The sequence below is a fragment of the Falco peregrinus genome, chromosome 8 (assembly GCF_023634155.1).
Source record: "Falco peregrinus isolate bFalPer1 chromosome 8, bFalPer1.pri, whole genome shotgun sequence".
NCBI lineage: Eukaryota > Metazoa > Chordata > Aves > Falconiformes > Falconidae > Falco > Falco peregrinus.
Window position 1 is genome coordinate 36,426,925 of NC_073728.1, and position 27,920 is coordinate 36,454,844.

The 27,920-nt window shown below is 37.7% G+C and overlaps 1 protein-coding gene across 10 annotated transcripts in view; it reads right to left on the reverse strand.

Moving 5' to 3' along the window:
- Window positions 1-276: 276 nt before the first annotated feature.
- Window positions 277-27,920, reverse strand: part of ZRANB3 (zinc finger RANBP2-type containing 3) — a 51,856-nt gene continuing 24,212 nt past the window's right edge. For 5 of the 10 annotated variants that reach the window (XM_055812416.1, XM_027793883.2, XM_027793882.2 and 2 more), the window contains 18 exons: window positions 25,354-25,532; window positions 21,900-22,131; window positions 19,687-19,772; window positions 17,080-17,251; window positions 16,565-16,693; window positions 15,012-15,131; window positions 14,163-14,282; window positions 13,459-13,638; window positions 11,853-12,005; window positions 10,728-11,196; window positions 9,510-9,713; window positions 8,902-8,990; window positions 7,670-7,771; window positions 6,378-6,520; window positions 4,334-4,477; window positions 3,063-3,459; window positions 1,708-1,839; window positions 277-1,115 (listed from right to left, as the gene is read on the reverse strand). In XM_055812416.1, coding sequence (XP_055668391.1) covers window positions 1,017-1,115; window positions 1,708-1,839; window positions 3,063-3,459; window positions 4,334-4,477; window positions 6,378-6,520; window positions 7,670-7,771; window positions 8,902-8,990; window positions 9,510-9,713; window positions 10,728-11,196; window positions 11,853-12,005; window positions 13,459-13,638; window positions 14,163-14,282; window positions 15,012-15,131; window positions 16,565-16,693; window positions 17,080-17,251; window positions 19,687-19,772; window positions 21,900-22,131; window positions 25,354-25,532 — 3,150 coding nt within the window. In that variant the 3' untranslated portion in view covers window positions 277-1,016. The remainder of the gene's footprint in view (window positions 1,116-1,707; window positions 1,840-3,062; window positions 3,460-4,333; window positions 4,478-6,377; window positions 6,521-7,669; window positions 7,772-8,901; window positions 8,991-9,509; window positions 9,714-10,727; window positions 11,197-11,852; window positions 12,006-13,458; window positions 13,639-14,162; window positions 14,283-15,011; window positions 15,132-16,564; window positions 16,694-17,079; window positions 17,252-19,686; window positions 19,773-21,899; window positions 22,132-25,353; window positions 25,533-27,920) is intronic. The other 5 variants (XM_027793889.2, XM_027793885.2, XM_027793884.2 and 2 more) reach the window with 5 other exon arrangements.

A 27,920-nucleotide genomic window follows, 5' to 3' on the forward strand; every position in this document is an offset into this window, starting at 1 on the left:
TTTGCTGGGTAAGTCCAGTTAGTTTGACTCTGCAGAAAATGGTGCACTCACACCACCACCTTGTCTTACATTGTTAACTGAGAAAAAGAATGTTTAGAACTTGAAGAATTTTTCTCATAAGCTGAAAAGCTTTCTGGGTTATCGTTGTTTTAACTAGATATACTTGAAAAGGGCAGCTGTGGACTTTCCAAAGATGACACATAGCATACAGGTGTGCTTTATGAACTTAGTACTGCTTTATGGCATTCATGGGCTCAGGGAGAGACAGACAAAGCATGGAAAGAAACGTGTTTATTTGAAGTAATCAGCATCTCTGCAAGCTCTCTAAGGAGAAAGTGACTAGCATTTCCCAGAAGCTACCTTAGAGATAATTTTGATAAGGAACAACAAATATTACCAATTAAGTTTTTAATACAAGCTGGTTTAAGTAAACCCAGAATTCAATAGACATTAATTCGCAGTGCCAGAGTCTGACAAGTCACCAGTGCCAACAGCGGGCCTTTCACAGCAGATCAGAAGCGTGTAAGGCCGTTTTCTGAGACTAATCCCTCAGCTCTTGCTATTTCTGTCATAATAGATATCAGAGCCTCTATCTTCTACAGCAACTTTGATACGTGAACAAAGAAAGTATTTTAAACTAAGATACCTTCCTGTCCTGTAGGGACCCTGAGCTCTGTAAGACCAAGAAAAATTTCAACAGAACTTCGTCAAATTCCTGCAGCTGTAACTACACTGTAATAAGAAAATAGCAATGCTTCCAAATTGCATTAAGGTTACACACAGAAATTTAGCTTTAAACTATAGTGTCATAAAAATATAACCACGATCAAGTAGCTTGTACGCACTTACCAAAGGCCCTTTGACAATCAGCATTATAAATGATTCCGTGGGTTTAATTCCATATTTTCTTCCCTCTACCGACAGCATGATTGACTACAAAGCTGTTATTTGAAATCCGTGCATGAGGAACACTGTGTAACTATAGCGGTTTCTGTGTTAGAATGTAGCAATATATTTTACATCTTCACAAAAAATTTTGTGATATCACAGCCGTACTTGGTTGCTAAAGAACGTCTCTTCAGCTGGCTTCTCTCCTTGGCCTGTTTGGCAGTTCTCTGCAACAGAGAAAGGTAGGTCTGGTCAGGAAGCGGTGTTACTTGGCAACAGCGTGCGCCATGGAAAGCCTGAGCCCCCAGTTAAACTTCAGTCTAATTCTGCAGAAGACAGCATAATGAAATGCAAACGTTTAAGGTGACATCTTCCCAAATCCTGAGGAAACTGTTGTAACCCTTTAATGCTACCTCGACACCTTGGCTGTACGGGATGGAGAGGCTGAGAGCACAGGGGTTGTTCAGCTGGAGGCAGCAGGGCTGCGGAGCTGGATGACAGCCTGGAGCTGGATGACAGCCTGGAGCTGGATGACAGCCTGGCGCTGCCAGAAGAGGCAGGAGGAAGGGGGGCAGCAGCGCCCTGCTCCCCCTGCTCAGGGCATTCCCACCGGGCTCACCCGCAGGGGGGGCAGGCACTGCCTGGGGCTAGAGGCTGTGGGGCAGCACAGGGTGGTGCTGAGCAACCTGCTCTGAGCCCAGGGCCGAGGCTGCATTACCTCCTGGAGTGCCCAAAATATCTCTGATAAATCCTGCCCGGCTGCCCATTCCAGAGGTTTCCCTGTGAGGGGGCGAGTGGTGGTGGCAGCACTGGACTGACCTCTCGGTGGCAGGCTGTACACAGCGTCTGAAGGTTCTCCAGGGAGCACTGTCCTCCTCCATTGTAAACGGGCTTGATGTGATCCACCTGCCAGAATTGGCCTTCCGTCGGGTTTGTTATAATGTCATTCAGCTACCGGAAACAGAGGACATGACATTGGAAACGTCAGATACTTCTGCACTGCACGTATGTCCTGATGTTCTGCTGTCATGAGAAAATAATTCAGGGAAGTAGCTACTTAAGAGTTTTCATCAAGAGGAAGTAAGCTGTAGGTTTTTAGCTTTTTTTTTTTGTTACTCCCACTGGACAAGTGAGCAACCGTACTTTTAGCTGGCATGTTTCACCTGGCCTGCAGCATGCTGAAGCGCACTGCAGTGGGCCAAGGGCAGACAGAATGAAAGGTTGGTACAGTAAGGTATCCTCAATGCCATTTTGTCAAGTGCTGCTATTAAATACACACAAATATAAAGGGTCCAGTAGCTATAGTCCCATCACAAAAATTAAAGACTATCTAGGTCTGTTAAGTTTCTGATCAAGTCAGTATAACTGTAATGGCAGGCATTGAGAAACCTTAGGTGACAAAGCCCTGCATCAGCTTTCAAAAAGCTGAAGAATGTAACTGAGCACGGAGCTGTGTTCACATAGAAGGCTGTCAGATACCCCCACTCCACAAGACTTCCCATCTCAGTGTTTTAAATGTTTTAGATATTTTCAAAAGCTGCAAGCAACAAAGGAGATCTCATACATATGACCAGTGATGGTAAATTAACCTTTTTTTTTTTAATTCTGCAATGGGGTTCAACGGCTGTCTGCAGAATCAATTCACACAATTTAGAACCAGTTGCTTCTGAAGCAGGATTTCAGTTTTGCAGCAGAAAATACGTTAGTTTCTGAATAAACCCACCATTTTCTGTAGGGACTTCTCCCTCCCTGCTGCATTGCCTTCAAGTGAGCGAAGCAGCAGTCACAGCGATGGAAGAATGGTGGCAGTTTGTAACGCATTTTGGGAGGAGACCAAGAGGAGCTGTGACAACTGGCTTTTGTTAAGCTCCTACCAAACATTCTGCAAAGTAGGAATAACTTAGTACTGCTAAGGCTACATCCATTCCTAAGGAATCTGAAGTCTCATGCCTATGACTTAAAGATGAGAAGTGTGCAAAAGACATTGAGACTTCTTTATTTCTTTTTGTTTGGCTTTGGTGTTCGTTGGTTTTTAAGGATTTGTTTTTTCTTATTCTGTCGTTGGCACTATGTTTACCTTCTATCTTAAATCTAGAACATTTTGGATTTCTCTGAACCATCTGCTACAGGAATACACAGATTAGCTGTTATGGCTTAAACCCCAGTACAATTACCTGCCCAAGTGGAAGGTGAGACATCCAAGAACTCTCCAGAAGTTTCTTACGCTCACTCTTGGGTGCATCTCTGATGCTGAGGTAGAGCTCCTGGGCATTTTGATTGCAAAACTGGCAAACGCCGTGTTCGATTTCAAACACTTTAGTCCGCAGGTAGCTCTGACTAGAGCGAATCAAGAAGTCCTCCTGGCAGGCATGAGAGCAGAATCGCGTGTCCCAAGCCTGGCTCTGGCAGCCCAGCTCAAGCTGAGCTGTTGGCTGTTGACAGCGCAGACAGAGGGGGTTCCCTTGGCTGTCCAAGGCTTGCAAATAGCCTTTGGGTAGGGTGGAGCCTTCAGCTTCAGTCTGCTCTGAATGCAGAGCTGATGGACCTCTTCGGTTTTCTGAATGCAACCTGCTTGCAGAAAACAAAGGACAGCTCTTCATAAAGGAGGCATTCAGCAACACAGTGCAGTAGGTTTTTTACACACTATTTCCATTAGCTACCTTTTATGCTCTGAAATACAAATTTTAGTTGAAATAGTATCTTGCTCAGATTGATACATGCACAGGGCAAATCATCTACTTGGTTTACATTTCCATTCCAGCAAAATTTGACAATTTAACACCACCATGTTAAAAATTCTTCTTTTGCACATCTTACTACATTTACAAGTGCACACCTAATTATTAGCTGAAATAATGCTGTATTTATAAAACGGTGGTTTCTCCCGGGCATGTAGACATATAAATGTGAAACATTTCAGCTCCCTCTTTAACAGAATTAACAGTCAAAGGAAGCATCCTGACTTCCCCATGCAACCTTCATGGCTGCCTATTGGTTCCCTACTCCAAACAGGCTTACCTCCGGGCAGGATCCACACTGCCAGTTTAATACGTTATTTTAAAAGAGCATTTTATGTCTAGAATTTTAATGTTCTTTTCTCCCTCTTTCTAAATTTTGAGGCAAAATACAAGAAAGTTTTGTGCCCCTAATTTACTGTTGACCTCACAAGAAGGCCTGAGCTAACAGTCTTTTTTCCTTAACTGAATTGTATAACTATTTTCTTGTTTCATTTTAATCAGACACAGTTAATTACCAGCTATATCAGCAGACAATAGATGTAATCTAAACTGTTACAAGAGTAAACCACAGCTTATGAGCACTACAGTAAGTTTCTTATCTAAACACTGTACTTCACCAAGGTAAACACTCATAGCAAATAATTCTACTATCTTAAAAAAATCTGTGCAGAAAAAGCTTAATCACCTTATTGCATTAATAAACTTACTTTGTGGAATGACCCAACTGTTCAATAGAAGCATTTTCATTCTTCAGACAAACTCTGCTTTCTTTTGAGATGAGGCGGACGCTGCCCCCACTGCTGCTAGCTTTGTTAAGTGAGGCTGCTGCTACATCCTCCTTGGTCACGTACCTAAAATAATTAAAAATGCTGTCAATATCCTACAAAGGGAACAGTCTCCCTCAAAGAATATTCACTCTGATCGGTACAGCATATTGTCTTGAAATGTTCCTCATCTCCTGGAAGAGAAATGAGTTTCAAGTCTGAGAAAGCATCCTTCACCATAATACTTCCATATTAATTAAGACACCTTTTTCTAAAACCAGATTCAGCTCTAGCCAGCAAGCAGTCAAGTTGTTTTGTATATAACTATTAAAAAATGAGAGCCTGACAGCGAAATCTGAAAGCGCTTTGTTCCATCGGGTGAAGCGTCACTGACATTCCAGACAATCCAGGAACCCTTCTGAGCACTGGAGGACTCCTTGCAGTTACATGTGAGCTCACTTCATTTTCATGTGCAAACACACCAACTACCACTGCTTTTCAGTAAGGCTTTCCAATTGTTTCACTCTGATCATGCTTCCAAAAACCACTATTCAGACAACTTCTCACAAGTGTATCTCTCTGTACGTAATATACATACACCAAACCCTATACGCTACCTTAGAAGGCCACTGTAGGTTGCTGTAAGTTTTCTAACCTGGTTCAGTTAAATCTTTCCTACATTTTATGGAATGATACGATCAGGCAACAGGAACAACGATCAGGCAACAGGAACAACGATCAGGCAACAGGAACAACGATCAGGCAACAGGAACAACGATCAGGCAACAGGAACAACGATCAGGCAACAGGAACAACGATCAGGCAACAGGAACAACGATCAGGCAACAGGAACAACGATCAGGCAACAGGAACAACGATCAGGCAACAGGAACAACGATCAGGCAACAGGAACAACGATCAGGCAACAGGAACAACGATCAGGCAACAGGAACAACGATCAGGCAACAGGAACAACGATCAGGCAACAGGAACAACGATCAGGCAACAGGAACAACGATCAGGCAACAGGAACAACGATCAGGCAACAGGAACAACGATCAGGCAACAGGAACAACGATCAGGCAACAGGAACAACGATCAGGCAACAGGAACAACGATCAGGCAACAGGAACAACGATCAGGCAACAGGAACAACGATCAGGCAACAGGAACAACGATCAGGTTGAGAAACTCCTACTACCTGCTGCTTCTTTATTACTGGAATTACAAACTCTATTTTTGAATTCTTACCTACAGCCGAAGAGTCACCCTGGAGAATTTAACACTAGGGACTGAAAGGAATAAAAACGTTTTAGGTAGTTTGCAGAGGCACCTTGGTGAGTTAACCTGGACACATTAGAAGTTTTGTGGAGAGCAATCACAGCACCGAAGCTACAAATGTCTGTCACGCAAGGCAGTGCATCACAAAAAGGAAAGAAAGTGGAAAAGAGGTAGTTTTAGATTTTAGCCAGGATTAAACACTAGCTCTTTTCAGTGGCACCCAGCAAGGAAAACAATTGTTTTGAGAAGTGTCATCCACAGAGAACAGAACTGTTTAAAGAAAAAAAAAAAATTACTATAAGACGAGTATGCTGTAAATTATGAATACCCCACTATATCACTGACGGCAACTAATGATTTATTTCTGCTTCCAGGTGGGGAAAAAACGAGATTCTTTGACCTTACTTTTCTGTTGAGTCCCTGAGGTCAGAATTTTTCCTCAAAATTCTTTGGCAAGTTCCAGGTGTTTAAACATGCAGTGCAGCAAAGCCTGAACAGCCGCTGAATGCAGCGGTGCCGGACAGGGAAGCGGCACTTCCATTCCAACAGGCTGACTGGCATGCGCGGTTGCCTATGTTTGTCACTACGCAACAAGCAATTATCAAACGACCAGCTTAGTCTCAGTATCATTCCACTGAAATTCCCTTAATATATCAAACTTCCTGCAGCAATTAGTAAAAAGGAAGCAGAATTAAAAGCCACATACCTTTTTGTGCTGCTGACCACTGACTGTTTTTTAGACAGCTCCTCTGCAGCTTGAATAGGACTCCAAAATATCTGACCACTTTTTCTGACAATCTTCTGTTTCATTGCTGTTAGATGACTCCACTCTTTCACAAACCTCAGTATCTGGCAAAGAATGCTATTGTCAGCAGCACGACAGACAGTACACAGAAGCCTCTGATCACAGTACAAGAGCGCTGTGAATTAATACATTCCAAACTGGATGACAACAGCCGGTGTGATCAGAGATGGTCCCTTCAAGGCAGTTTTCCCACAAGCTGCAACCCCCCACCCTGCTCAAGAACTCTGGCAGCTTTGGCATTGACTACAAGAACGGTTTTGCTACATGTGTTGATCCAGAAGGTGGAAAATAAGGCCAGAAACGGCCTTTACTAATCTAAGGTGTAGCCATAGGATAAAGGTTTCTTGAAAAAGCCTCTGGTAAACATTTCTTGTGTAAGCAAGACTTTGCTGGTGGGAAAACCAGAGGTGCAAAGGAGCTTTCTGCTTACAGCAGTCATCCTCCTGTTGCAGCTGGTCTCTCCGAAAAAGAAAGTTTGCTTCCAGTACTTGAACCACATTTATAATTGTGTTTACGGACAATTTTTCTGCTTTCCTCTAACCTTCTGATACATGCATAACACTAAATTAAGAAACTGTAGAATCTGCTTTTCCAAATTACCTTTCTCTTTAAATGGAGAGAACAGCTAACAAAACTACGTTCAGCAGATAATACAGCACATCCAATTTAAATTCTTTATGTCTGTCCTTGAGTACTTTGGGTTTACAGTGTTAATGTTCGTCTCAAACACCATTATGAATGTGATCTTTATTACGCAATTAACGGAAGCTACACGTCTCGGTGGAGCTGTGCCCCATGCTGCTTTGAAAATTGTTAGAAGACCAAAGGAAGAAATGAGACTGCAGGCCTGCTCGGAACTGCAGCTCTGACATAATCTAGCACGTTCATTACATGTCCCATTTAATTCATAACCTTTAAAAAGCTATTTTGTTGACTTATGAATGTTAGTTACTAATCCTGTAAGTGAGAAATTAAATGATGCCTGGTTGATTCCATCTATTGAAATGTTAACAGGAGGCATGATAATTTGCCAAAGTAACAGACTGCATAATTAATATTCTCATCTGCGTGCATTGATGAAACTGTGCCTAGATCCCAAGACCTCTAAGTGTTCTGCAATTTTTTAAAAAAACACAAGCCAAAGCCCTCTGTATTAAATATTGTATTACTGTGCCAGTAGAATTTGTTCTTACCAATGAACGATTTTGTTTATGCTGGAAAGCCTCTGGTAAATCCTCCCAGTTATCCAGCTGTATGTCCAATGGAATTAAATTATGATTCAGTGGTTCACCATCCTAGACAAGGAAACAGTTTTGTTTAGAGATGTAGTGCAGCACAATTTAGAAAAAAAATTATCTGTTTCAAGCAAGTTACCCTCCCTTCCTACTAAATTTAGTCCCCCAAGGTAAGATTTTTCCAGAAACAAACAATAAGCCACAGATGTATGATAACAGCACAGATGCAAGAAATATGATTAGTGTTAATATACCTAAAAGTAAGGAGCATGAAAATTTAACCCTTGAATATATCTGCTATTTTTTTGATTTTCAGATAGTTCAGACACACAAACTGCCTTAAATTAAGAAACAGAAATTATCAACCTCTTGACTGAATTTCCAAGGGAAATGAATGTTTGTGGATTGGAAAATGTCATTCATTGCAATTTAAAATCAGAATTTTAGATAGAGCATTGTTTAGTAAACTTTTAAAAAAATGTTTGATCAAGTTCTCCTCCACTTAATTTTTAAGGAACAAGTTGTCCCAGTGGGTATATATGACCCAGGAACTTATTGACAATTCACAAACATTCAAGAGAGAATCAAAGCAGAACTCCCTGGTGTCTCACCATCCAGCAGAAAGATTTTGTGCAGTATCTGGCACAATGAAACTCTTATCCAAGCCAAAACCAACCCATACAGTTGCCCAAATACCATCCAAAATGCATCTTTGCCTTTGAATAAAATGTGTGAAGCTAGGAAGCAGTGTACACTTTAAGCATATTAAAGATGTTTTCAGATAGAAGAGGACACTCATTTTTGCTTTTTCCCCGCTGTATCAGCCTAATTGAAATGTATTATTTCAATGACTTGCCCTCAGTTATTTAGGATGCTTTGCAGTTGCACCTGAATACACTGACTCTTACAGTAGCTTCGAAGAAACCTTTCTCAGTGAACTTTTCTATCCCTTAAAAGAAGGAATTGCAAAGTCCTGACTCCCTCTTGAAAAACGATCCAGAAAACTACCAACTGCTGGTTTCTGTACTCCCCTAACCACTGCAGATCCATGCAGGAATCTTGAACAACTATCACCTGCATTTCTAACAGATGATCTGAGCATACATCTAATGTATCAGTCCCATTTCGTAAGCCAAGCATTAAAAATTATGTATCTAAGGATATAAATGCATGCGTATTTTCAGGTTTACCTTCGTATAAAGGTGAATTCTGTCAGTATTCCTGCTTGCACAGAACATAAGCCTGTCATATATGTGGAATGTGTCCAGTTTATCTACATCTCATACAAAGAGAAAAAATGTTGACATTAAAGTGTTTTTCGTCATTCATTTCATTCAGTCTACTCAGCCATTAAAAATAGTATTACACATGTATCTAATTCCAGAACAACATAATAAGATATACAGCCCAAGCAGCAAGCTATTAAAATATTTGTGTATTTTATTTTTTTTGTTTCTCCTGAATTAATTATCATCTGTTTTGCCCGTGGCTATCCTGAACACAAGTAAATGCCATTCTAAGTTTTAATAAAACTATACAGGTTCAGAGCTGCGAGTTTGACATAGTTCTTAAGTCAGCCAAAAACCCTGTATGGCTTCAGGAGTTGTACAGAAAAGCCAGGTTTATCCATCATCAAAATTCAATAAACATCCCAGGCTCAAACAAGAAAGTCACATGCTAGTGTATCTACTTCTGTCTAGGTGTAGGTTTTTATTTAAAAGTTATTTTCCATGCCAGAGGCATTTAATAGAGTTTTGAAATAGGATGTAGTAACTCTTTTGCAGGAGTCCCACTTTACCTTCTCCACACTTTCTTTCACTTTCTTCATTTTCAATTTTGACAGTTTCTTGTTCACAGATTTCAACAGATTGCTGGGTCACCATTCCCCCAAAATCTTCTCTTCTATCTTCAGCATTGCACTCTGCTTTCTCCTGATTGCTTCTGGAGCCCTTTGACATATCTTCCTCAGTTTGGCTTGTGGGAGCTTCACAATTTCTCTCAACTATAAACAAAGAAACAACAGAAGTGATTATTTATGCTACCTGTACAAACAGGTACCTAATGAATACACATCTGGAGACAGGACTGTGCAATTGAAATACAAAAACGTCATTTTATTCTCTAATATTATTATGGTGCAACCACTTAGGAAACTATTATTCTAATATTAAAGTTAGCTATAAACACATGGAAAAAAAGTTTTCCATTTCTGAAATTCCATGCACTCAGCTTAATGTCAAAATATATGCAATAAATCCTGCCATTAGCAATTCTATATTATATACAGTTATTGCATACCATAAACACACAGGTTTCCAGACATTGATCTATACCTGTGAAATTCAGAAGTTGTTCTTACTTGGAAACAAGCACAGAGATGTAAATAAAATATATTTAAAAAAACAAAACCAAAAGAAAAAAAAAAAAAAAAAAAAAAAGAGAACCTTACTCTTTCCTTTGCAACTGAAATGGCAAATATGAGGACAGATTTATAAAAATGTGTTATTAAGTTTCCAGATTTATTAAATTTATTTAATCAAAGACATCTACTCTGACCTGTTGGAGCAAGAAATACCGTATTTTCTGGGTAATGTCTCTCACGACAAATATACAATAACAAGTTAATAAAAGTTAATAAAGCATCCATACCACATCATTTAGTTTTGAAAGGAAAAGTTTGCCATTTAATTGAATTCAGAATAACCACAAACCTCAAAGGAAAGCTACATTTGCTGCAAAGAAAGCTGAGCATATATTCTTCCTTACAGAATTTATATCCTGTTAACATCTACGTGAATTTTCTATTTGTTTCAAATTAGACTCACATAAAAGATCCTTGGGGAAAGCAAAAGTAAGAAGGATCACTTAACTCGTATCTGCACATGTAAAGACATCATTCTTCATATTTTGCCTGGATTTCTGTATAGTCATATATTTAAAAATACTTTATTTTCTGAAACTAAATCACAACTGAGATGAAAAATGCACGCTTCTCTCTGCACTACATATTACTTACCACTACTGCTCTGAGGACAATTGCACATTTCACAGTAAGGGACCAATTCATTATTACTGTATGTGCAAACACTACAGTGCCAAACTTCCAATAAAGATTTACTTTTGCTTGAAGTATTTGAGCTGCAAGGAAGGACTTCATTGTTTTGTTCTGAAAGCAAAGAGGGCCTTTTTCCAGTCAAAGATTCTGTCTTTTTCTTACTGGAGTTGACTGGAGTAGATCCACTTCTGCTTCTTGCTCTTTTAGCTTCAGGTTCGTAGGTACTTTCATGACAAACCGTATCCACATCACTTATTCTTGAGGAATCCAGGTTTTCATTGCTTTTCTCTGCACCCTCCTCTTTTGTGACTTCAGAAAACTCTGAATCATTATGTAATGACTCATTACCAGAAAATACTTTGCGTTTCTTCTCAGTGGAGGATTTTGGGGAAAAGAAAGAACGTATGTCATGCTGTCTTTCCTTTTCAAACTAGGAAAGAGGAAAGAAATATGTAAACCCCACTTAGTAATTACTGCAACAGAAGCTGTTAAAATAATGATTTTTCTCCATTGATATTACTCTCTAATACAAGAAGCTATTTCTGCTTTGGAGTGGGAAACAAAAGAGATCTTCCTTTAAGAAAAAACAGCTAGCAGAAAAAGCAATTCAACATTCCTCTTCTGTTTCATAAAAATTCTCTTCAATATTCTCATGAAAATTCTGAAACAACACTATCAGAAAACAAATACACAGAACTGTTATGCTGTATGCCTCTTTTTGATCACGCCTATTATAAGGAAAAGCTTTTAAACATTGTTTTTAAAGTACCAGCCAATTAAATTCAGTACAATTGATATAGATTTAATTTTAACAGAAATTACTTGGTCATATCTGACTCTGAGGTGGGTCAGTCACCTAAACATAACATAAGGGCCCCTTGGAAGCCTGCAGATCACATTTATACCCAGCAGAGCACTTTTCCCAACTTCACCTAACTTTAAAATCATAATTTACATTACTTTTTCCCCACTTATTTAGTGTTTCTCCATTAGTAAATTCTGCAGTACATAGAAAGCTTAAGCAAACAATGGCTATACATTTTTTTTTAATGAAAGGAAACAGGAAAACCTAATTTTGAGCCTTACATGTGTAAATAAAAGCTCATTTTTGGGATCTTCTAGACTTTCATTTGGGGTCCAGGTCTCAGCAAAACTCAAAAAATCCCATTTCTCTTTGTCACCTTCTTCAGCTTGCATTTTCTCTTTCTTGCCATTCAAGGTGCTGCCTGTAACTCTGGACTACAGAAAGACAAATTGCATAAAGTTTCCAAGGAATTCATGTGTTGGAACAAATTTAATTTGCTAACTTTGCCTCCCTTGTAAACTTAATTCAGCATTAGCAAAGAAAGAAACTGTAGTAATTGAAACAAACTTAAGTGATTAAAATTATTTCTCTCCCAGCATCCATTTCTGCAAGAATAACAGTAAGTATTTAGCACACCACGACTTGTGAAATCGTATACAAAATGTCAGTATTTATTGAAGGTAAAAGAGAATATATAAATTGTGTACATCTCTTACAGTCTTAACACATTTTGCTTGGCATGTGCAGGCAAGCAACAACTGAATTAATTGAAAGAAGAAGTTTAGTGACAGAACTTGTAAGGCAAATTGTTGATGAATTACTGAGACCTATCTGTGCCATGTTTAAGGAGACTTCAACATCCTAGACTGACAGATTTTTTCAGAGGTACCTACAGGAATTAGAACACAGAACTTCATTCCCCAAATGAACGTCAAATACAGTTTGCAGTACCTAGATTCTTTAAGCTGTGACTACTTCTCAGCAGGAGAGGAAATTATCAGGGGGAAAAAAAATGGTTACCAGTTTCTCAATACAGTAACTGTACAGACACAATCAATTGAACCACTACAGCACAGGGGTAGCCAAATGCAGGAACAACCACCTTAAGTCAGCATTTGCATCAGATTGAGTCCTCTGTAACCCGAATCTCAAATGATTCTGACAACTAGAGTTTAAAAGGCAGTTATTCTTCATGTTGGCACTTCTGGAAATGTCAGAAAACAAGAGCTGAACACTAACACAAGTCAGTTATCAAAACAAGACACTAATGAATGGTGTCAAAGGCTACAAAAAGGTGACAAAAGAAAGACAGGCAAATTATTTTTCTAAGTCCTTTGAACTCTCAAAGATCATTCAAGTAAGGAAAGCAAGCAGAATGGAACTATTCTTCTTAATGAGGACTGGGTAACACTTGAAAATGGCAACAAGAAGATTAGATTACAGTAATCTTGAGTCTACTGAAGAATTATTTGAGAATGCTTCTGCTTCTCAGAAATGAAGTTTAGTTAAGGCACAATATTAACCCGATTAAAAAAACCCACAAACTTGATCTGTTATGAGTGACCAGAAAACCTTAAAATTGTAAATGGAACAACCAGAAAAAAAGCTAGAAGATAAACCAACATTCTCCTATAAATGTGAACCATCCTATCCATCTTGGCAAAAACTACCTTGTTTACCTTTCGATCCGAAATGTAAAGCAAAAAGCTAAAAAAGACTAGTTCAGAACAAACACGGACATTCTGATGACAAGCAATTCTAGCTGTATCAATTTGTCTTATAGCCAGACAGTGCTCCAGATAAGCAAGCATGTTACTTGGCACACGCATTTAATTTCTGTCTGAACTACAGCAAGTTCTTGATTATTTGGTTCTATTCCACACGTACCTTGCGATTCAGCATTGCCCACATAAGAGTATCCATTGTTCCTTTTGCAATAAGGAAGTGAATGTTCACAGAACTGCACTGCCCAATTCTGTGTGCCCTGTCTTCTGCTTGCTTAATATGGCCTGGATCCCAATATAATTCAGCAAACACAACATGAGTAGCAGCAGTGAAAGTTAAACCCTAAACAAAACAAGTAGATGCATTTTAGAAAGAAAGATACCACACACGAAAAACTGAATACCTAAAGTAAAAGAAAGCTAAAGGCTGTACAGGACATTTTTACATGGAAATAAGAGGAACCACTTTGATAGCAGATGGGCCTATTACACCAATTTCTTCCTTGGGCCTCAGATAGATGTAAGTAAGATTCAAAAAATACTTGAATACTGTGCAAAGACCATATACTGCTTTTTGTTACGAAAGTAAACGTTTATTTTCTTATTTATCTTGTACTTTTAGAGAAATGGAGTTTTAGTAATTATTCAAGAATGAGATGATGATGCTTATCTTGATTTTGCTCAAGTCATTTCAATAGAGGTTTAAAACGATTAACATTATTAGTGCAAAAAAATGAATACATGAGTCTACAAAAGACATACTGCATGAAGATAGATTGCCTTCAGTACATCACTTCAGTCACCAATGACTCTAGTACCTATATTCTTTAGGTTTCTTATTTCATATATTTTCTTTTTTTGTCCTACCTGACCAGCTGCCTGAATACTTAAAATAGCAACCCGGGTATCAGGATCCTTCTGAAACTGATTAACAAGATGTATTCTTTCTGACGAAGGAACACTTCCGTCTATTCGTATGTAGCGAACCTATAATGTATTGTAATAGAGAGAAAATGACATTATCAGTGCCCGTTTTTGCACCCAACCACCCTCTGTCCCCCAGTAAACATCTGTTCTATTCCTTCATGGTGAGAGGGATACATCAGTACCCGTTTGCCCTCTGATTTACAGTGAAGCATCTATCTAGAGAAAAGTGTACACTTGGTTTTCACCATTTACAAAAGGAGAAGTCAGAACAAATATGGGATCTTAAAATGGAATACTCCAGAGAAGAATCTGTAGTTTCCCTGACAGGATTTATTGAAATTCCAAGCATGTGCAAAACCATAACAATATAAAATAGCAAAGTTAGCACCATTCCCTAGCACCATCGTTGAGAGTCCATGATCAAAATAATACAAAGGCTGTTTGCAAAAACTTACACTGCTTTGAATTAAATATTCAGGTGAAATAATGTTCTGTAAATTAAGTTTAAAAAAGTAGTTAGAAACATATTGGTAGAAAAACGGGAAACAACTGTCTACAACACTGATTCAATAATAGTATCATACCAGGTAAGAGTGTCTACTTCACCCTTAAATACAAAACAGTTCTTCAAAAACACACTATCCCTTTTAATCCAGTTGCACTGATCTGCGTATACTTAAAATCCATAAATTCCTGTACACAAAGGCAGTTCTGCTGAATTCAAACACAGCTCATACATATTTGTAAAGCATGGAGTTAAATTTGTGTGTACATTTGTTAAATCATTACCTTATTTTCAATAACTGCCTCTGTACAGGCTTGAAGCATGCTTAAGTGATGAGCAAAAACTAGAAACTTCAGTTTGTCATTTTCAAGCATCATTTTGATGTAGTCCTTTACTGCTCCTGCCTAGAGTAAGAGAATGAGCTTTTGTTAGATGTAAAAAAATATTCAAAAAGACAGTTCTTATCTTCATGTCTTTTAACTTCATGTAATACTAAAAGGTAAGTTTCCATACTTTTTGTTATCCATTTAATATTTTACCAAACACTGCCATTGCTAAGTATAAAATATTCAAATCAATTTTGTTTGAAAAAATATCACAACTTTATGTCTTTGAGAAACCCATCTCATTCCTTCAGACAAAACCCCCACATTTATCCTCAAAAGGTCACATCATTACATTGCACTTCTTCCAGATTATGATGCAGATAAACCCCCTTTTAGTTACAACATCATTATCTGGCATTTTAAGCCATATTTAAAAAACTACAAAACTGATTTCTGCCCAAATATACTTCAAATGGACAAGGTATTGTTTAATCAGAACTTCTGTATCTGCACCCACATAAAGCAATCTATCAAAACTGAAAGAATAATTTAGATACTTTCATGATACCATAATCCTAAAGTATTACTGTATTTAAATTTTCATAGAATTCTTTTGTATCAAATATAATTTTCGGTATCTTTTACAAAAACTGTTAAAGCAATGATGACAGTTAATAACATTTATCAGTGATCAATGGTTAATACAATACCCATTGCATCAGTCCTCAGATGTCTTTTTCATGTTTCAGCTTCCTGTTTGAAAATGGATTACCAGAGGGAAGAAACTAGAGAAGTGGGTAAGAAACAGAACTACGGTGATATTTTTAAGAGAAGGAGGAAAAAAATGTGAAGGAGTCAGAGTCTCAACTCTTACTGCTCCAGCAGCCTGCAGAGCTTTTTTTTCTATCCTCTTCTAAAAATAGGTTACCATAATTAAGCCAGATAACAGGGTAAGAAGTGGGCATGTAAAACATTATGGTCATTAACTTGTTTTTCTTACATCTTAAGCTACAGTACTATAGGAGGAAGTAGAGAACACGGGGTCCTATCTGATAGAACAGAAAGAGACCAGCTAGAAAGGCTTGTTGTTTGTCCACATTTATCCGCGAGACCCAGTACTGACAGAACGCAGTCTGCCTAAGGGCCGTGTCAGCACCGTCCTGGGTCAGCTGCAGCAGCTGCTGACACGCAGGTATGGCACTGAAGTACCTGCTCCAGTATATCCCTAAAGTCTGTGAGATGCACTTAGTGCTGTTGGGAGACTCTGGCTGGACAGTCTCAGCCGGCTTAGCAGACATCTAATCAGTCACAGTTTTAACGCTTAGCTCAGGTCACTGTAACGGGGTTCAGCCTATTCCACAAACAGACAGGGAAAAAGAGAGTGTTTCTCCACGTTGCAATTACAAAACAAACCAACCTCATGTAGAATTCAGGCCAATACAACTAATTTTATTAAGTTGAAAACCACACTGCATATTTTAAATATACTAAGAAAAGACTTCCATGCTTACCTTGGCAATGGCTGTTTCTTTATACATGCGTGTGATTAGACACATGACTTGAGAAAATTGGGTTTCCGTGGCATCTGAATTCAGATTTCTCATTAATTTCTCCCACTCTGCAAAAATGGTATTCAAGTTCTAATTGGCAGAAGAGATCAGTTGTTAGATACATAGTACAAAGTGTGTTCTAGCTCAACATCTACATTTCAAGCATGAAATGTTTAGGAACTGAGTAATTTTGAGAACACTGTCAAATTTGGCTAAGAGTAACTGCAGGGTTCAAAATCTAAGGGAAAGCAAGACAGGAAGGAAGAAGATCGTACCAAAATTAGAGCAAATTTTATCATTATTTGATGCCAAAAAATTGGTATATTCATGTTCTTCATGTTATATTTTAGAAAGAATAACAGAGATGCTATGCTATATATTCGCACTTTCTTTGTAACTACATATAATATAAATGCATACATATGATGCATAGATATTACTAACAAATACGCTTTTAGCAAAAGTGGAAAATTTACCTTAGCTGCAGCTTGTGGGAGGTCAAATGGGATACGCTGCCTAACTTTGGGAGGCAACTGAGTTAGAACATCATTCTTCAGTCTTCTGATCATTATCTCACTTAAAAGTTGATGTAGTTCTTCTAAATTTGAAGCTCCTCTACAGTCCCAATGAGCTCTTTTACCAAAAAACCTGAAAATGAAAAATCAACACCGACGGTAAAAACTAGCTCTTCCAAATTCAATGGAAACCTTCAGTACATAATTAATTTTAAAACACACTATTAGATACAAAAGCATGCTGGATAACACCACTTGGCTTTCCTGTTTACACCAGAGATGATTGCTTCCTGTGTGATTCCTTCCAACGCTAAGGTCAAAGCTGTTGCAGCTTCTCAGCTGATACCGATGCCCACAGGCATTACTACCCATCAGATGCATAGTCTTCTCTCTCATCCCAGCTACGTTTCCCTTTCCACAGGAAGCAAAATTTTCAGGTATAATAACTCTTGTTTCAGTGGACTAGTGAGAAGAATATACCACCATGAGAATGCTCTTTATTATATTATAGGGGGAAACAAGCGACAGGGAAGCTATCATGAAAGCTGCAAATATCACCATTAATATTCCTTTGTTTCCCTCCCCAAGAATTCCCTCCTAGTTACAGTCAGAGACAGGATTTAAAGCTTAAGGTACCGTCATTAAATGTAATATTATTGAATGAGCAAGGTTAAATAGAGGAAGTAGGTTCAAGGTTTAAAAGCTAAAGGTCGAAAAGAGAAAGAATTTATTAACTTAGTCTTCCTTGTTCTTTGCTTTGTTGTTTTTAAGGAAGCATTGCAGCAGGAACAGCAGCTTTTCTCTGTCAACATTGCCAAGAGATAACAAAATAAAGAGCATGACAGATTTTGCTGTCTTTGGAGAAAAGCCCAGGAGAGTATGTTGCAAGCATGCAATTTTCCTGGTAACCTTTTTTTTTTTTTTTTTTTTTTTTTTTTTTTTACAAAAAAAACCCCACGATACATCATTTAGAGAAGGTGAAGCCTTACTGAGCTTATCAAGAGTGTTCTAGTTGGCTCGCTTCTATACTGGTGAAGTATTGGCATAACGCAGTCCAAATGCTATGTAGATGGAAGACAGCAACACCTTGCCCTCATATCCCTTCCTTGGTCTATTTATATAGCTGTCCTTAGAAAGGTTTCCTCCCTCCCGCTTGAGCACTGAGGACAAAAGAAATGGTAGGCAAAACCTCACAAAAATACTTTGGGCTTCATCTTTAGAAACAGGTGTCTATGAACACCTCAGTAAAAAACCCCACAACGTTTTCACAGAAAGTGCTGCATAAAAAAATCCTATCGAGTTCATTACCACAGGATGTTTTGTTTCAGCCAAGTCATGAAGACCAAGTTATTTATTGAAAGCTTGCCAAACCCTGAACTTGATTTTTATTACATTTATGGTATTCCAAAAATAAGATAATCATCTATGATTGAGTAGCTAACCATGCTGTACCCACGCACACTTGTGGCGTGAAAATTACAGATGCATTCAGTCAAAACACCACGGAAAAAATAGCATTTCTCTGTCTGAAAATTAAGACAGCACTCTTCCATGTTATTTGAAGTTAAATGCTGATAAAATGCGTATGATGGAGGGAGAAAACCAAGTTATATGAAACCATGTAATTATTACTGTAAAAATTAAATCTAAATGCTAGCCAATTTAGCTGACAAAATCCATTGTTTCAAATATATGCAAAGTTGGAGCTAAGAAGTATTTTAGCTAAAAATTTTTTTCAAAGATTCTTCCCTTCCCGCAATTTCTTTCATTCCAGATTGTAATATAGATTGAGATGAGTTAAATCGAGCATTTTAAATCAGAGCTGCTTCTACTCCCTCTGTTTTAATATAGCTAGAGAAACCAATAATTAAAGTAAACTTAAGGAAGCAATTCAGAGGGAAATGAATCATCCTTAAGTTAACAACTTCATGAAAGATGCAAATTCATGAAAGATGCAAGGCATAAAAAAATGGGTTAAAATTCATTAGGCACATGTGTGAAAACATGTGTAATGAGCAATGTTACCTAGCAAATTGGAGGCAAGGCGGCGGACAAGAATTTACAATGCCTGTATTCAGTCCCTCAAAGAGGATTACACACTACTGTGCTTTTGGGACTTTTTTCCTCTTTTACTTAGTCCATCTTTAAAATATAGAAACAAGCATTGGACTTTTTTTCCACCCAAGTATGGAGGGATAGCATAAAGAGCAGGTCCCATAATACAGTCAGAAACTCCCAAGTTTCAGCTGTAGCTGAAACTCCAGCTTTAAAGGTAAAACCTATACATTTCACATTAATGACAGTAAATTTCATTTTACTGAACAGAATGATGGCACTTAAACTTTATTTCAAACTTTAATAGCTTCCAATTTTGTCCTCAAATAGAGTCTCCTGTCAATTTAATTTTTTTCCCAACCTTCTTTGATGGAGGAGACTGCATCTGACCCTGCGTTTCCAAGCAAGATGTATTTACATACAGCAATAGAAGTACCACTTACTGATTCTCTCACTTCACATGAGAAAATCAAAGACACTCATAGGAAAATAAATAAGCAAGCACAGTAATACCTGACACGAGCATCGCAGTATTTTTTGGCATATTGACTCCAAGTTCCAAGTCTTCCTGGAAACAGTGCCTCAATCTGCATGAAAAGCTGTATAAAAAAAATAACAATAGTGAAAAATTGCTTGCAAATATAACACTATTCAGAAATAATAATTATACGATTATTGTATTAATTTTACATTCAATAGTTGCACAAAAAATACACAGCTTGGCACACATGGAAAAGACATTCCATAGAAGCATGCACTTGTCTTGAGACAGGACAGTTGTAGGAGGGCCTCAAAGAACAGAGCACCCTGAACAACATGACAGTGCTGATGACTTGGATAAGATTTACACTGAATAAGAAAACACAGATGAGAAGATGTTATTCCTAAAAATACGATTTTTGTCATTTGCTGGGTACATGGGCTTCTACAAAGCTCCACTGCAGGTATTCCATGAATAGTCTGATGCTTAAAATACATGAAAAACCTGCTAATCCTTAGCCTTTATTTCAGAAAATAGACAATGTCAATGCAGACCAGAAATTTCACACCTTTCTTCTCAGCTGAGTAGCAGGAGGTAAATACCAGTTTAGACAAGCTTAGCCAGAAGGAATCTTGCTTCACAAGCTATTTTACTGTCAAAAATTCCCAGATTCCAAGATCACTACTAGATTCAAGATGCAGTGTTGAGGGGTAGCAGGGGCAGCATAGAGACAAGGAGTAATATCAAAGGCTGTCTCCTAAGAGGATAGCAGGGAAATGCATTTAAGTCTACTGTACATCACTGCTGCCATTTTTAAGCTTTCCTATTACCTAATCTCATGTTAGTGACCTCTCCTGAGAATTACTACAGCCTAATTTTATTCTTCACAGGCTTCTTTCAAGACAGCAGTCAGAGAACTCAAAAGCAGCATTAACAAAAACCAACCCCAAACCAAAAGCAATTTAATTGCCCAAGTGAAATGCTGTATTTTGACACAGATCTAGGCTAAACAAGAAAGGCCTGTAATTATTTGCTGTAAATGTACATAAATATAAATGAGTAACTGTTTTCCTTTTCTATACATATCCCATTTAAAGACTTCACAGAAAGCTTCTGACACAAACTGATTAAAGAGATGTAATGCTTTCTACACTCTGCCTCGTAAGCCATGGCAGAACTTGGTATCACTACATAAATGTCTCAAATTATTTTCCATTTGTTCATGAATTTTAACCCCATTACTGTGATCAAGGACAGTTTGTATGGAATTTCCTTTGAAGACCTTTAGCATTGTTGCTTACCGGTCTTGGTATCAATGCACTGTATAAAAGTATAATGCTTTCTAACTTCAATTCTTCTTCCAGGGTTGGTTGCAGTGTCTTTGGTACATGAGCAGGAAGTTTCATAATGATCCACACCCATAGATACAAATATTTATTTTAAAGTTTTAAGTAAACATTTATGATACACCAAGCCCTTTTTCATACAGTAGATATTCTTCTCAAGTTGTAACTTCTCTGAAAAAATTAAATTATTCAAAGGGTTTGGGCATAAGTTCTATTTACACAACAAGAAACTGTAAAGCGTAAGGTATTACTTATATAACCCTTATAAATTCCCTGGATATAAATCAGCTCTTACATTCCATTTATTTCTACATTTGATAAATAAAAGCAGTTTTCTTGAGTTCAGTAAAAAACCCAAGTGGTTTTTGGTTTCCTCTCTGTTCCTCCCCAATTCCACAATTTGAAATTCCTTCAAAGGAAAATTTGTCTTTCTGGACTGCAACAAGCACAGGATATATTTTTTCCACTTACGCAATACAACACTTATGCAAGAATACAATATTCAAAAGATCAGCAATAAACAAAGGACTTCCTGTATTAGATGATGAAGTATAAGATTACGTGCAAGTTCTTGTCTACCAAGGACTCTCCTACGCAGTACAAACAAATAGTTCTTTACTGAGGCTCCTTCATTTTCTATTTCCCCCAACAGTCAGTCTGTCACATGCGAGATTATTTTCTTATAAGAAACATTGTCTCAAGTCACCTGAACACTAGTTTGAAACAAGTTTGTAAAACATCAAGATAATCAACTCAAAGACATTGGTTTTGTTTCTTACTACTTGGGGTTCCTAATTAATAAATGTAATTATATACATTCAAGAAAACTACAAAATTCTTCATTTATTACTGATACCATCCTTACAAAAAATGAAAACAGAACACAATATGTCAAATACCTCTTCAGGTCTTCCTAAAGCAGGAGTTCCAGTAAGAAGAATAGCTCTAAGAGCTTTCTGCACAATTGGCAACAAAATCTTGCTGCGGGTCGCATTTCTGGATTTCATATAGTGTGATTCGTCAATCACAACTACCTTAAAGTTCTGCCTGTACAAAGTGTCTACTAAAGTCTGTGCATCAGAAGTTAACAGGCCATATCCCAGAATCGTTACTTTGCTGGTTGATATTCTTCTAAAAGAGAAAATACAGAAGTTTTCTCAGTGAATTTTTATTGTACGAAAATTAATATAGCAAACTAATTATACCAAATGAATTTTTTTGAGAAAGTGAGCATGACGCCTTTTGGATTGATTAATTAGTGGGCTGTCAGGCTAATAATAACAGGTTTTGATGTTTAAAACATTCTAGCAGCTCACATTCATAAATCACACACATTTCATAACCATTTTCCAAAGACACACTGCATTTAAAAGGAAGTTAATTTATCTGGTTGCATTGCTTCAACTTATGCTCCTTTGCAGGAGTATCACAGGGGAAAAATCCACCTTCTGGATAAAAAGTTACCCACACAAGTCAGATCTGTGAGCATGCTCTGTAAACAGCACTCAAACACCTGAGGTAATAATGTCTCTATACAAGCTATCACTGCTCTGTGTACTGAGTTACCTCACCAGCAGACTAAGATGACTAACTATACTGTCTCTGAGTATTTGGGTACTGTAAAAAAAAGTACAGTCCAGGCTGAACCTCACCACCTGAAAAAAAATTTGTATCAGAGCTATATATCCAGCTTTTTTCCTCAAACATAATATAAAGAAAACAAAAAACTGGAAGCAGGGAATCAACAAGGCACAAGATGAAAAACTGGTACTTAATTGGAAAGGAACTTTTTACAATAAATTTAAAGACATATATAGGCCGGAGGCACAAATTGATTTTAAAATCACTAGAGAGCACTGTGGCCTTTCAGGAGCCTTTGAGAAGCACAGGAACTCTTAAAGTTGTTAGACAAGTCACCAGAATGAGAGTCGTAGCTGGTCTATCTGTCTGTCCAACACGACCGCTCTGCTGTAGTCTGTCTTTATTTGTTCTCCAGTAGCAACAGATAAAAACAACCAATAACCGCTAAGTTGAAGCTTCCTTCAGTATTTAAGAGAAAGAAAGTATGGGGATGTGCACATTCATGCTTCTGGACACAGAAGAAGAGGTAACGGTTAGAGAGAGCACCGGCACTGTGGTCAATGCACTACAGACTATGGCTGTTACTATACAGATAAATGTAGCATCCAGGAAAACAAAAATTTCCCCTGCCCCTTTGTGATGGGTGGATAACAAAAATTACAAATAAAATTATTTTTAGTGGAACCAATTTATTCAAGAAACATCCGATTTCAAATGCAGTCAGAAACTGTAAGAACCTGAACTGATGCATAAATATATTTTAACCTGTTTAAATTAAGAAGTTAAACAACATTCAAGCAATACATTTCATTGCTGAAGTTTTGAAGAAAAGCAACTTTGAAGAAAAGAACTGAGAGAAATTAAAGCTGAACATATGGAAGCAGAATTTAACAAAATGCTAAACCAAGTCTGGCAGCCGTATTTTTGCATTTGCATTTTCTTGCAAATTCATAAAACACTTTTTAATGTTAAAATATTAATTAGTTCAACAGCTAGTTCACTTATAGCTAGGAAGTCTCCTGGGAGTGAAACAAGCAGAAACCCAAGTTTTCCTCTTCTGTTGTGGTTAAATAAAAGCAAGTGATAATGGTTAGGATCTACTCCTTTTAAAAATCTTAAGAGATAAAATGAACAGAATTCTGTTTGCCATTTACTTTTGCCACCATTTCCCTTACTCCAAATTTCTCCTTTCTGTATTCAGCACTATAAGCATTAAGTTTGCGTGCGGTTCAGCTAAATAGCTTAAAAGAAAAAAAGGGTCATTGGAGCCTTATTTTAATTCCTATATTCCTATGACAAATTTTGACCATCAGTAGCAGCTACCCTTGATTAAACTTTAATTATTTGCATGCGATTCATGCATTTTCAGTTGAATTTCTCTGGGTACCATAAGGAAGGTTCCAAGCTACTGTCCCATCTGCACATCTTGGTGGTCAAGTCACTTTCTGATACTCCCCAGACAACACGAAGATCAGTCTCCCTTTTCCAGAAGCTTTAAAACAACATCTAGACATTACCATGAAATCAACCAAGTCACTTACAGTAAAGCAGACTAAAAAATACCCTCGTAATTCAGTGTAATAGCAGTTATTCTAATAACACACAAGACTTGTAGTCTCTCTTTGATGGATTCATGCTATTAAGTCTAAAGATAGAAAGCCTAGGTCACGATGACCTTTTCAGTTATTTAGAGAATACTTACTCTAACTTACAGATTTTCTCAGTGCGCTAAATAGGATTTTAACAGTAATTACTTTCTTGTTTTGTAACATATACCAGTTTTCCAAAAATGTGTTCAAGATGTTCTACAGAAGCTAACGAGTAAAGCTAATTCATCAGAACCAAGAAATAACTGTATATGCTCAATTTGAGACACACTGAAGTAATTAATTTTCAGCAGACAAGCACTTGCTACTTTGCAAAAACCAGACCTCTTAAAGATGAGTAACTACCATATAATACAAAACTGGGAGGAATGGCTGATACACCAGAGAATCATACTGCCATCCAGAGGGACCTTGACAGGCTGGAGAAACGGGCTGACAGGAACCTCAGGAAGTTCAAGACTGAGAAGTGCACAGTCTTGCACGTGGGGAGTAACGACCTCGTGCACCAATATAGGCTGGTGGCCACCCAGCTGGAAAGCAGCTTAGCAGAAAAGGTCCTGGGGGTCCTGGAAGACACCAAGTCGAAGACAAGCCAGCACGGTACCTTTGCAGCAAAGGTGGTGAACAGTATGATCCCTCCCCTGCACTCAGCACTGGTGAGGCCACACCTGGAGTGCTGTGTCCAGTTCTGGGCTCCTCAGTACAAGAGGGACACAGATGTACTGGAAAGAGTACAACAAAGGGCCATGAAGATGATTAAGGGACTGGAGCACCTCTTCTACGAGGAAAGCCTGACTGGGACTGTTTAGCCTAATGATGAGAAGGCCCAAGGGGGACCTTATTAATGTATATAAATATCTGAAGAGAGGGTGCAAAGAGGATGAAGCCAGGCTCCCTTCTGTCATGCCCAGTGACAGGACCAGAGGCAAAGGACACAAACTGAAACACAGGAGGTTCCCTCTGAACATCAGGAAACACTTTTGGTTTTGCTGCAGGGATAACTGAGCACTGGCACAGGTTGCCCAAAGAGGTTGTGGGGTCTCCATCCTTGGACATATTAAAAAACTACTTGGACACAGACCTGGGCAACCGGCTCTAGGTGGCCCTGCTTTAACAGGGGATGTTGAACAAGCCTTTCTGTAGAAAAATAACAAACTTTACTCACCCAATATCAGTTTTGTTCTGAATGATACTAATATCATCTGGAGAGAGTTCTGGAATCCACTTCTCCATCTCATCAACCCAAGGGTATCTCAGAGATGACGGCACTACAATTAAGAGAGGCCATTCGTTTTTATAGTAATAGGAAACGGCAATTGCTTGAATTGTTTTACCTAGTCCCATCTGGGAAAAGAAAAGAAAAAGAAAAGAAAAACATTAAAAACAGAAGTCTCTGCTCAGAAAGCCTATTCCATTCAGAAAACCAAAAATATTTTGCAAAGACAGAACCAGATAAAGGAAACAAAACCAAAGTGCTTTAGTTAGACAGTATCTATTTCATTATCCATGTGTTACCACAGACCATCTTTTATGAGAGAATATTCTTATCTTTAAATGGATTAATACATATGTTATATGTAGTGAACTCATTAAAACTAAAAGCAGTATTTCCATTCATTTCAGAAGATCTTCTGTTCCAGGCCTTAGTAGGGTGGACCATAAAGATCAAACTTTTTAACTTTTTAAGCTACCAAAAACATCTTAAAAAGACTATGCAATGGAAAGAGAAATATGGGATTTCGTCTTAACATAAAAATGACAGCTTTATCCTAAGCTACACACGCAACTGAAGAACAAAGGAAGACCTATATCAAGAACTCTGCTTTTGACTCAGTAGGTCAATAAAAAAACCTACTGCTTTCATTCACCATAGCTAATAGTTTCTCTTTGTTCTGTAACAGAGAAGAGGAAGTCCACCTAGCAGAGAATTCAGAATTACATACAAGGTGGTGGGTAAAGATACAATTTATAAGATATATATTTAACAAGAAAGTATTTGCTTTATGTTGTTGAGGAAGGAACGCTCCCATTTAATGAGTTACGAATTAAGATAACAACAGAAGAATAGAAGATTCAGAATTCAGGGGTTTGTTTAAAAAATAACCCCCCCGAGATCTTATCAAAGACTGTAGCTATTTTCTCTACTTGTTCACATGGCAAGAGAGAGTTCCAGACTGCTGTTAAGCACTAAAGCAGAGACTGGCCTTAGAATAGTCTGTTCATGTTTTCCACAGAGTCCAGTGGACTTTTGAGTTGATTTGCTGCTGTCTAACTACTCATGGTACAGATCTAATGAAGAACTTATTTATATCCTCAGTACTGAGTTTAAATGGACTGGTATCACGAGATTTCCCAGGCATAGAAGAAAATGTAACAAATATTTCTACTATTACTAGAAAGAAAAATAGTTAGAAAACTACTGTGATAACTAAGTTTTCATTTAAAACTGTAGTTTTCATTAACATTTTCCTGCAAGCCCCACTTATGTCACCACTAGTACTTGAGCCAGCTAAAACCAAATTCAAGTAAAAAAAAAACGCCAAAACATTCATTTTTTGTTTGTTGCCACCGTTGTCTCCCTAACTCAGACTGCCCAGTCACTCACTGGTGATGATCCAGGCAACTGAGCTGAAATGAGCAGGGAATAAAAGGCAAGTGTCTTGGCAGCAGCACACCTGTAACTGAATCTAGATCCCGTATAGCTAATCACCAGTCTGGATCATAAGAATGCTGAGAGATAAGAAAACCTGTAGAAAATATTATGGTCTTGGTTTTTGATTTAAACACATCTTTCTCAGTCATGGAAATGGATGACATGGAAAACCTGAAATTTTTGGAGAAAAATGTTGTTTGGCCCCACTCCAAGAAAGAATGGCAACATATTTTTAGAATACCTTTCAAAAAGATGTTATTACTATTATTATACTTTAATCCTTACATAATTACATTATCCAGGTATATGTACAATAACGATACGATCTCTAGTTTTCAGACATAAATTCTTTTTGCATACAAGTTCCCAATATGGATGCTTTCTTTTACTAACATTTTTTTCTTATTGTAGAGATAATGTCAGCAAGTGCAAGATATGCACCAGCACACAGTACGTCCTCCAGAGCCAGACCTACTGTCATTATGAAATATACATTACTTATCTCAGAATAAATATAACTTGCAGTACTTTTTATTGCTAATATAATTATACACAGTTTATTTTTGCATTCAGGGAAGGAAATAAGAAACATTGTTTTAATAAACAAATAGCTACTGCTGGTATTTTGATTTTTCCCAAGCTTCCCTTTTCTTCTCCCCGGAATGCTTTTGTATTCTACAGTTTCCAGAAGTTTCACATTTTACGCCAAGATATTTATCTCCAGCTGTAATAAGATTTTTATAGTATGAGAAGATGTTTTAATCCCAGTAATGCATACCCCCCCCTAGTGTTTTAAGAAAACCCAAATTAGAACTGGAAGACTATACCAACCCTCAAACATTATCTCTTTTTCAGTAAGGTTTTATACTGACAATACATCTAGAACATTATAGTCTATTACAAAAATGTGTTATCTGTGGGAAGAAATGCTGGAGTCAAATTTCCCTAATATGAAATAAAATATAAATTTAAAAATGTATGGAAGTAATGAATTTCACTATTACCATGACCAGTGCATTTAAGAAAATTCATCTTTGGAAGGCATATCTGTTCAAAATTCAACTCTTTGGGCTAGGAAT